This window comes from Megascapheus bottae, chromosome 24 (assembly GCF_031878675.1).
Source record: "Megascapheus bottae isolate mThoBot1 chromosome 24, mThoBot2.hap1, whole genome shotgun sequence".
Classification (NCBI taxonomy): Eukaryota; Metazoa; Chordata; class Mammalia; order Rodentia; family Geomyidae; genus Megascapheus; species Megascapheus bottae.
The window spans coordinates 24,632,344-24,643,804 of NC_143532.1; the positions used below are offsets into that span (position 1 = coordinate 24,632,344).

The 11,461-nt window shown below is 46.8% G+C and overlaps 1 protein-coding gene across 2 annotated transcripts in view; it reads right to left on the bottom strand.

Annotated features, from left to right (window-relative positions):
• Positions 1–3,530, bottom strand: part of Nod2 (nucleotide binding oligomerization domain containing 2) — a 33,184-nt gene extending 29,654 nt beyond the window's left edge. For both annotated transcript variants that reach the window (XM_090357662.1, XM_090357661.1), the window contains exon 1: positions 3,072–3,530. In XM_090357662.1, coding sequence (XP_090213788.1) covers positions 3,072–3,530 — 459 coding nt within the window. The remainder of the gene's footprint in view (positions 1–3,071) is intronic.
• Positions 3,531–11,461: the final 7,931 nt, after the last annotated feature.

Genomic DNA, 11,461 nt, shown 5'->3' on the forward strand with positions numbered 1-11,461 from the left:
AGCTGGTGTTGCCAGCCTAAATTTTCTAACAACTGTTAATGGAGCAAAGCCACGTGGTGATCTTGCATTTGACTACAGAGAGAAGTGCACATGCTTTGGAGAAAAGAAGACCAGATTCAAATCTTTGCTAGCCCTTTCCAGATGAGTGAAAAGGGTATAGTGATCACTGTTCACAAACAGTGTGGCGATATTGCATTGTTGGAAGAGTGTCGCATGGCTTAAATGAAACAATAGGGGGAAGGGCTGAGCACAATGCCTGGCACCCAAAGGTACTTGCGCAGTGACTGGTAGCCATGGCATTTCTAGGGGTTCGATCTTTAGCCTGTATTTGTTCCATTTCACTGTATTTTTCAGTTGCCAGCCTGCAATCAATGACAGTCACCTCTCCATAGGAAATTGAAAGGGTGGATGGAGCAACCATAAGAACCCTTTATGCTGTATCAGAAAAGCAGCCACTGAGGGGAGACCTCCAAATCAGAGGTCACAGAACGCCAGTGATTGAAGGAGGCACAGAGAAAGCTGAGTTGTACAAAAGCTTAAATCTCAGGCAATCCAGTCCTTTTGTTGTCTTCTAAACCTAAAATCCACTGTTCCTTTCATTTACCCAGTCCAGGCCCAACCTTCAAAGTTGGCTTTTGCTGAGTTCTTTCTTAGCTCATTAAAATTCAGTTTCTCTTTCCCAATCTAAGCATTTTAAAGCTATAAATTTCCCTCTGTGTTCTGCTTTAACTTCATCCTAAAGATTTTGATCAAGCAATATTTTTTTCTTTTGGTTTGGTTCTGAATACTTCCTGATATCCATTGTTTTTTTTTTCTTTTGCCCATTAATGGGTCCTATTTTCCTTTTCTCACCAATCCTGATATATTTGTATCCATACCATATCCTCTGAGCCCTAAGAGTCTCAACCACCTTCTCCAAATATGTCAGGCAATCCAGCCAGACATATGGAGAACACTCAATCAAAGATGTCAAAATATAACACTGTAACCTCTTGAAGGAGCTGATTCCATCCTTACCACAGCCCACAAGACATGCCAAGGAGCAGGGCACAACTCTGGGTCACACCTGCATTCCTTGCTACCCATGAAGCTAACACCTGGAGGACTGAGGCTTCAGTCCCAGGCAGGGAAGTCCAAGAGACCCCCTAGACTGGAGGTATGACTCCAGTCATAAGCAAGAAAACCAAATAAGTGACTGAGCCCCTGAGTTCAAGCCCCAGTATTGGTGTACACACACACACACACACACACCACACACACACACACACCAGTGTAAGTACAGTAAGTAATATATCTTTTGAATCTCCTTGGAGTGGTTTTTATATGCACTTCCTGGAGGGAAGAAGACAGAGGAGTTTATTTTATGAATCTCAATTTAGGTTTACCTAGACTTACTTGAGCATCACACCTACACACATATGAATTACACATGTACACACATACACACACATATTTTTTCTAGTCCTGGGGCTTGAATTCAGGACCTAGGCACTGTCCTTGGACACCTTTTGCTCAAGAGTAGTGCTCTGCTGCTTGAGCCACAGTGCCACTTATGGCTTTATCTGTGTATGTGGTACCGAGGAATCAAAGCCAGGGCTTCATACATGCTAGGTGAGCATTCTACCACTAGGCTATGCTCTCAGTCCTGTACACATATATTTTAAGACAAAAATAAGAACTAGGCCGGGCGCAATGACTCACACCTGTAATCCTAGCTACTCAGGAGGCAGAGATCTGGGGATCAGGGTTCAAAGCCAGCCCAGGCACAAAAGGACCTGAGACTCTGATGTCCAATTAACCTCTAGCAAACGGGAAGTGGGGCTTGGCTCAAGGGTAGGGTGATAGCCTTGAGCTGAAGAGCTCAGGGACAGTGCCCAGGTTGAGTTCAAGCCCCATGACCCACAAAAAAAGAAAAAAAAAAGCCCACTCTACCCTTTCAATATCAGTATAACTCACTTAATAGTTCTCATTTATTGCATTAATAAGTCCACCAGAGGCAGAGCACCCACCTACTAGACGTTGGGGACATGAATGAATGAATGAATGAATGCCCAAGTGAATGGGGAGTGAATGGGTCAAGGCTGTGGGAGCATCACCAGCCCTTTCCTTCCCTGCTGTCATTCTGATGACTTTCCTGCTTCTGTGTTTCCCCGTCTACAACGTGGAACGTTGTTGACGGCTCCCATCTGCCTAAGGAGCACTGTGTAAAGGAAAAATAAAATGGAATTTCAAAAATACCCAAAGGGTTGGCTTATTCCAACTCCGAATGACTCATCTAATAAAATTTTATAACAGAACCCCCTAGGTTTTCATTTGAACTATATTAGAATTCAGTGTGCTATATCTTTCAGTACAGATTTAATATAATGAAATGTTAAACTCTGTTGAGCTGTTCATTTAAAACATAGCAATAAGCCAGGTGCATGTGGCTCATGCCTGTAATCCAACTACTGGAGAGACTTAAAATCTGGAGGAATATTTGCTTCAAAGCCAGCTCTGGCAGACAAAGAGAGAAAGTCTTATCTCCAACTAACCAGCACAAAGCCAGAAGCAAAGGTGTGGCTCAAGTGGTAAAGCACCATTCTTAAGAACAAGAGCAGAGAGAGTACATACAAACAAAATACCACAATATTATATGTACAGTAAAAATGTGTAAATAGAGAACACTGCTCTCTTGTAGCAGAAATAACAGCCACCAAGGGTGATACTTCCAGGGAGTTCTCACATATATTAACCTCACAGGATAGGCCCTGTATGACTGCTGCCAGGGTTTTGCCGATGAGGAGACTGAGACAGCAGAGTAAGGATGGAGAGGTTCTATGGAGAAGGCTGAAGCCACACATGTGTCACTCCAGCTGCAGAACCCCAGCCAGGACAGCCACACCCTGCTTCCTTTCCACACAGGTCAAATACACCAGGCACCCAAAGCAACTCTCACTTCCTGATTAATGTTTTAGGGAGAGCCCCACAGATCAGGTTATTCCCAAGGGGCTGACTTCTCCAGAACCACAGTCTCGGTGACTCAGTACCCATTTCCTGGGAATTCTACTAACCAAACGGGAGGGTCTTACCTTCTGGGATGACGTAAAGATCGGCAGCCTGATTTCATCACACTCATACTGGCTGAGGAAACCACGGTCCTGGGCCAGGCCCAGCACATCTTCCACATGGCTGTAGAGCTTCCTGACAACAGCTGGCCTGTGACTCTGCAGGTCTTGGGCTGGCTGTCTTGAGTGGGCGGACCAGTAGGCATGCACCTCAGAGCTATGGCCACTGGCCTGTGCTTCCTGGATAGCAGCAATGAGTTTCTCACAGCCCCATGCACCCTTGCCCCAGATGATGTCCAGCAGGCACCTAGCTGAGTGGGACAGAGGCTGGCCCAGGAGGCGGAGACCCTCATAATCCTCCCAGGAAAGCACTTCCCAGGACAGCAGCCAGTCCAGGATGCACTCGAAGCCCTCCAGAGACCCTGAGACCAACAGTGCCACCAGCTGGCTTCTCTGGGCTTGGAAATCTTCCCGTGAGCACATGTCACAACCTAGGAGAGAAATCAAATCAGCAATGTGTCTACCCAAGCCTATCCAATGCCCAGTGTGTAGACATGCAAACTTAGGCCCAGAGGACAGGAACTACCTCAAGATCTTTTCCCCAGGATTTGAAGCAGCTAAATGTTATATCAAGTCCTCGGAGTCTCTCTTTAACAAGGTTAGTCAGGTGATAGCGGCTTACACCTATAATGCTAGCTACTCCGGAGTCTGACATCTGATGATCATGGTTCAAAGCTCGCCCAAGCAGAAAAGTCCGTGAGACCCCTTTTTTATGTGTGTTCCAGTTCTAGGGTTTCAACTCAGGGCTTGGGCATTGTCCTTGAGGTGGTCTTTGTTGTTGTTGTTTGTTTATTTATTTGCTCAAGGCTAGTGCTCTAGCACTTGAGCTGCACCTCCACTTCTGGCTTTTATGATGGTTAATTGGAGATCAAAGTCTCACAGATGTTTCTGCCCAGGCTGGCTTTGAACCATGATCCTCAGATCTTAGCCTCCTAAGTAGCTAGGATTAAAAGCAAGAGCCACCAGCACTCAACTCTGTGAGACTCTTATCTCCAATTAACCAGCAAAAAAGCTAGAAGTAGAGGTATGGCTCAAGTAAGCAGAATGCCACCCTCAATTGAAAAAGCCAAGTGTGCATGCCCAGGCCCTGAATTCAAGCCACAGTACTTCCACAAAGAGAAGTAGGGGAGAGGAGGAGGAGAAGGCAGTTGTTTGGAAAGGTGGGGGCCAACAGGAGGAACAAGAGCTGCCAAGGAATCCAGCCCAGCCATTCATTCTCTAAAGCAGAGCAGTAGTGCTGGTGGCTCTGTCCTACACAGTTTCAGTAATGGCTGGTAGCCATGAAGTTCCAGTGAGGAATCAGGTATTGCCCCAGGGGCTTTCCTATGTGAAGTCACTTACCTCCCAGCTTCTAAGAAGTAGATGCTGTGACCAGCCCCCTTGTACAAAAAAAGAAACTTGGGGCCCAGGGCAAGGGACTTGTACAGTTTGCCATATCTTGGGGAGGCAGAGCTGGAATCTGAAGGTAAGCAATGAGACCCCAGGATGCCTTCAAGTCCCATATCCCTGAGCTTCTCACCAAGATCCAAGTGCAAGCCCCATTCCTGGAGTGTGTGCTCAACAGGGAAGCTCTATTGTGTAGCATCTTTCCTGCAGGAAAGACCTCATCTCAGTAGAAGTGGCAGATCAACACAAAAACAATGTCTTTTTAGAGCTTACTGGCATTGTCCTGTCAGCAACCCCCCTCCCCCACACACACATACTCACACACCTGCCCTGAGGCCTTCACTTCCACCCACCACAAGTCCACACCTTGCCACTGTCATCAGAGGCAGGCTCTGGGCTTCACCCCAGACTCTAGGTGCTGGGACATGGAGGAGAGATGACCTCCCAGAGCTTCAGATCTTCCTGGGAGGTGGGGCGGAAAGACAAGTTCAGAGGAAAATGCAGCAGGTCTATTTGTGATTGTCCCAGGGTTTGGGGACCAAGGCCAGTGCTGTGCCCAGTGGAAATTAAAGTGAGAAGTACTGAGGCAGAAGACCAGCACTGCCTTCCTCTAATATATCAGGGACATGTCCAGAGCAGATGCCAGGTGACGCCGGGGCTTGTGTCGTTCCTGTGAGCCGTCTTTGTCTCTCTCCCTAGAGCAGCCTGAGTCCTCATCCTAACTTGTGTTGGCACAGGCCGCACCCACACTCTGTGGAATGTTCTTGAGTCCCAACCTACAAAGAGATCAGGGGCTGAGACACCCTGAGACCATCCTTGGACAGCAAAAGGAGAAATCTACAGGCCGGGATGCTATCAAGCATGGCCTGGCCAGAGGGGGAAACTGAGGCAGCAGGGTGAACTGTGCACCTGGCCTCCATGCAGAGGGGACTGGAGGCTCGTTACTACAAGAATGCTCCCTGGCCCAGCAGGTTCTTCCCTGGTAGGAGAGCAAGGGCAGCCCAAAACCTCAAGTCCTGGAGAAAATAACTGCCTACTCTCTGAAAATGCCCAGAAAGGGACAACCTGGGCTCCAGGCCCAGTGAGCATGCATGTATAGAACCAGGAAGTGAAGGGCCGGGAGTTTGGCCTAGTGGTTAAAGTGCTTGCCTAGCATGCACGAAGACCCGGGTTCGATTCCTCGGTACCACATACATAGAAAAAAGCCGGAAGTGGTGCTGAGGCTCAAGTGGTAGAGCTCTAGCCTTGAGAAAGTCCAAGGACAGTGCTCAGGCCCTGAGCTCAAGCCCAGGACTGGCAAAAAAAAAAAAAAAAAAGAACCAGGAAGTGAAGAAGGCTGGAGTGACAGGTGAGAGTGCAGCTCCCCTTACCCACAGAATCCCAGGCAGAGACGCCCACTGTTTCCTTCTCCTGCCTCAGCCTGGCCCGCCCACTCCAGAAAGCTGGGTTGTCCTCAGGGCCTTCTATGGGTGAATCTGAAGTAGGGAGACCAAAACCCAGAAGTGCTGGACTGGCCATTCTGAATCTTTCACAGCCCCACCTTAGGGAAATCCCAAAGGGATGGGCCCAGAAGCCAGAGCTCACCAGTTTGTCAGCCAGCCAGAACGCAATAACTCCAGACAATTCTAGCACCAAAGCTTCAGTCATCCAGATGCGGACCCTGGTGACATGATCATCCTCCTACCTCCCTGCCCCCAGATGTGTTCATCCACAAGGAGACACAAGCAGGGGCCTGCGTCCCCTCCCCCCACACCCAGACACACACACACATGCCATGGCCAGTGCTCTAGACACACACACCCCAGCTGGTGACATGAGGATCCTGTAGGCACCTGACCATGAGGCCAGGTGCCCTGCCCTCCCATCCAGCAGATGGATCCATCTGTTCAAGACTTCTAGAAACCTCACAAGGAGTGCCTCTCCCCACAGACCAAGTCAGTTAGCTCCCATCTCTTAGTAAGGACATTCTATCTCATCTTAAATACCTGAAAAGTAAGTTCTGGTCTTGGTGCTGTCTTCACTATTACCCTGCTTCATTTAAAATTAAGAGGAGGGGGAGCCAAAACACAGATCAATGTTCTATATTATCACCTATTAGTAAAAGAAATCATCCCTAAAAGATAGCTCTTGAATGACTTTACCAGATCATCCTTTCCCTCTTCAGATTAAATGCATTCGTCTAAGCGGAGCACTGGTGGCTCATGTTGTAATCCTAGACCTGAGGATCAAGGTTCAAAGCCAGACTGAGCAGGAAAGTCCATGAGATATTTATCTCCAATGAACCAATGAAAAGACAGAAGTGATTCAAGTGGTACAGCACCAGTCTTAACACCGAAAAAAAAAAGCTCAGGGACAGCGCTCAAGCTCCAGGACTGGTACACACACAAAAACACACATTGCTGGTCTACTTTCTTTCTCTACTTCCATTTTTATGACATTGGAGTCACTATTGCTCTCCCCAAGATGAAACCTAAGCAAATCAGGGGTACTTTTTGGCTAAAACAGAGTTAAGGGAGGACTGGCAAGTCCTCTCCACAGTGTCATTCCCAGTCCACAGCTGTGCCTGGACACCTCCTGGCTTCCAAAACCAGGCTGGCTTTCCCGCAGCCCCCAGCCTGGGGCTGGACTCAGCTTGAGGTCTCAGCCCCAGCCACTGTGGACTGCAGAGACCCAGGAAAGCTAGTGCTGATTTTCCTGGGTCCTTGACTCTAAGCTGCATGTGGGGAGACCAGTCCCCACAAAACATCAGTCCCTCCATGGAAAGAGCAAAGCCCCCTCCAGGCCCACCCTGTCAGCTCAGAGCCCTTCCCTCCCCTTGTCGGCTGTCCCAAGGTGTGGAGCCCAAGGCCTCCCCCACTTTCCTTCCAACTGGAGCCCCAGACTGCTCAAGATCACCAGCACCTCCCAGTGTTCAGTTCTCCTCTCTCCCCTGCTGGTTCTAACCCCAGACATTTGTTTTCCTTCTCCGTCTAGGCACACCTCCAAGTCTGCCCACGCCCCACCCCTCCCCACGCCCTTCAATCACAGCGCGCCAGGGGCTCCCCAACCTCGGGGAGCCTCTCTACTTCCAGGGAGATCAGCCCCTCCCAGGCCCTGTGGGCCAGGACAGCTCCGGAGCCAGGTGACCGAGTCCTCTGGTCCTCTGGACCGCCCTCTGGACCGGCGACACTCACCGTCCGGCCCGCGAAGCCCAGATCCAGCCCGTGCCCTGCCCGGGCCCTCACTCCTCTCAGTGGCGTCACCCGTTCAGCCCCAAGACGGGAAGCTCCGCCCCGGTAGGAGGCCCCGCCCCTGACGGGAGGCCCCGCCCCTTCTCACACAGCCTGGTCACCCCAGGCGGTGGCCACACCCCTGCTGGCTTCTGCCCATTTCCACTCCCATCTTAACATCCGCCTTGCAGACGTATCCAGCCTCACTTAGGATGTGGACAGGGAGACTGGTGCAGGAAAGAGGCCAGACTGCTTGCAGGACTGAACAGCTGGGTGGTGCCCTGGCTCTATGTATCCATCCATTGCCGTGGATTAAGTAGGAGGGAAACTGAACAGGAACAAACCCCATCCTGCCCTAACATGGGCATGCACATAAACACACACCCATTTCTCATCCTCTTGAAATGAGAAAGCTAGGGCAGCCTGGGATCAGAAGGAACCCCTGTGCCCTCTGGAGCATTGGCAAATCCTTGGTCATCCCCACTCTTGTGAAACCTGAGATGACGTTTCTGGGCAGAGGAGACAGAATGTTTAAAGAGTTAACTTTTTCCAACTTCATCCTTCCCCTATATTGAGCGGAGAAGTTTGCTCAATGGGATCTGAACACTTGTCTCTTGATCCTGTTCTGCAACAACCTCTAACTAGAATAGAACAGCGCAGATTTGTTCCCATTCAAAATATTTTACTTCATGGTATCTTGTTCTTCCAAACAAGTGACACTGGCTTTCTATTTAAGAAGTCAATAATATACACTTTGTTTTTAAAGCATAACCTGAGTCTCATTTAAAAAATAATAATGGGGCAAGGCAGCAGTGACTCTTGCCTGTAATCCTAGCTATTCAGGAGGTTGTAATCTGAAGACTGAGGTTTAAAGTCAATCCTGGCAGGAAAGTTTATAAGACTTATTATCTCCAGTTATCTACAGAAATAGAGCTGTGGCTCAAGTGGTAGAGAGCAGCCTTGTGCAAAAGAAAAGCTTTGGGACAATAAGCCAGGCTCTGAGTTCAAGCCTCAGTGCTAGAAATAATAACAATTAATAATAATAATAATAATAATGATAATAATAGGAAGTAGGGTGTGGCTCCAGTAGTAGAGCACCAGCCTTGAGTGGGAAAAGCCAAGTGAGAGCATGAATCCCTGGGCGCAAGCCCCAGTATCAGAATAAAATAATAACAATATCAAAATAATAATGATGAAAATAACTGTCATTGGCATATTTCCCATGTGTCAGCCTTCACTACGCTAAGTTCCTCTCACACACAGTGAGTGATCTAGCCAGTTTGTTTTTTTTCAGTCATGGTGCTTGAACTCAGGGCCTGAGCACTGTTGCTGTGCGATTTACTCAAGGCTTTTACTCCAAACTAGCAGATTTTATCCCTAACTTGATGAAGAAACCCAGGTGGCAAAAACTTAAGTAACCTATCCAAGTAGAGAGATCAGGGCCAAGATTTGCCCTAAGTCTTTGGTCCCAAAGGTCATGCTTTAAGTACTACCTCTTACCACTTCCAGGTAAACTCCTGTTCAGGTGGTACCTAGCCTGCTGCATTAGAAGGACACAGGATGTTAGTTAGAAAAGCTAGCACAACATTGGAAACTAGAAAACTCATCATCTTCTCCCACATCCCATATCTCACTAACCCTGGTATCACATATTTTTCCACCTTGTCATTCAAAATATATCCAGAATATATCCACTTTTTGCCAGAGCCACCACAATCACTTGCTTTAAATCTTCTCCATCTCTGACTTGGATTCTAGTCATTGTCTATGAATCCAGTGGCCAACTCTCTTCAAAATAGCAGCCAAACTACTAGCAAGGACAAAGGAGACACCTGGGGTCTTGATCTGAATAGTATTGGCATAAATGGAAATATTTAGGAAAATAGATCAAGTTAAACATTTATGACATGTGCATTTTGCTTTGCTGAGTCAGTTAATGTTCAGTCATAATTTACTTTAAAAAATGTTTTTTCCATAGAACTGAGGACCCAGATATTAAACCACAGACCTATGGCCACCTAATCTTTGGCAAGGGAGCCAAAAAAATAGAATGGAAGAAAGATAGCCTCTTCAACAAGTTGTGATGGCAGAACTGGTTAAGCACCTGCAGAAAACTAAAGTTGGATCCTTCTTTGTCACCCTGCACTAGAATTAACTCCAAATGGACCAAAGACCTGGAGGTAAAAGCTGACACACTGAAAACTTTACAGGAAGGAATAGGAGATACACTAGGCTTCCTTGGCACAGGTCAAAACTTTCTTAATAAGGACCAAGAATCACAACAAATCAGAGAAAGGCTGGATAAGTGGGACTGCATTAAACTGCAGAGCTTTTGTATGGCAAAGGACATAGCTAGTAAATTAATTAGGAAGCCTATAGAGTGGGAAAAGATCTTCACCAACCATACAATAGACAAAGGCCTCATATCTAAAATATATCAACAGCTCAAAAAATTGAATCACTCCAAAACTAATCTCCAAAGTAACAACCATCCCATTAAAAAATGGGCCAAAGACTTAAAGAGAGTCTTCTCTGAAGAAGAAACAAAAATGGCCTATAGACACATGAAGAAATGCTCAACATCTCTGGTCATAAAAGAAATGCAAATCAAAACAACGCTAAGATTCCACCTCACCCCAGTTAGAATGGCCAGGATCAGGAAAACTAATAACAACAGATGCTGGAGGGAATGTGGCCAGGAGGGATCACTACTACACTGTTGGTGGGAGTGCAAACTCGTTCAACCACTATGGAAAGCAGTTTGGCAGTGCCTCAAAAAGCTAAACATAGAATTCCCCTATTACCCAGCAATTCCACTACTTGGCACTTACCCAACCATCCAGAAACTAGGGCATACTAAATCCACTAGCACAACAATATTCATTGCAGCATTATTCACCATAGCAAAAATATGGAACCAACCTAGATGTCCCTCAGTTGATGAGTGGATCAACAAGATGTGGTATTTGTACACAATGGAATTCTATGCTGCTGTCAGAAAGAATGACATCGCCCCATTTGTTAGGAAATGGAAAGACTTAGAAAAAATCATATTAAGTGAAATAAGCCAGACTCAAAGGAACTTAGGCTCAATGGTTTCCCTCATTTGTCATAATCTGTAGAAACCTTGGGCTCTACTAGCAGAGATTTGCAATGGAGCAAAACCTTGATACATAAGGCCATTTAGTACGAAGCTAATTGAAAGGAACTCCAGGATATTGAAACAAAAGCCATATAATGAATGATTGTTGTCCTTAATGTACTGTTATCTCTCATCTCTTTTGCTGTCCCTTGTTTATCTCATATTGTTACAGTATCTCACTTTGTTATCTGATATATTGGATATATTTGTATTTGGTTATTTGAAATCGGATAGGGAAGGGGGAAAACAAGATGAAGGGTAGGGGTGGGAGAGAGGGTAATGGGGACCAAGACATGTGAAAGGGTATCAATGTATGTGAAGTAATGCACCTTCTATCTGGCAAATATCATGTAACCCTTTTATTAATTACAATAAAAATATTTTAAAAAATGTTTTTTCCAGCCCTGTGGCTTGAATTAAGAGCCTGGGCTCTATCCTTGAGCCATTCTGTGCTCAAGGTTAATGCTCTACTACTTGAGCCACAGTGCCACTTTCAGCTTTTTCTCAGTAATGTATTGGCGATGGAATCTCATAGACTTTCCTGCCTGGGCAGGCAATTCTCAGGTCTGGGCCTCCTGAGTAACTAGAATTACAGATGTGAGCCACCCGTGCCCCAC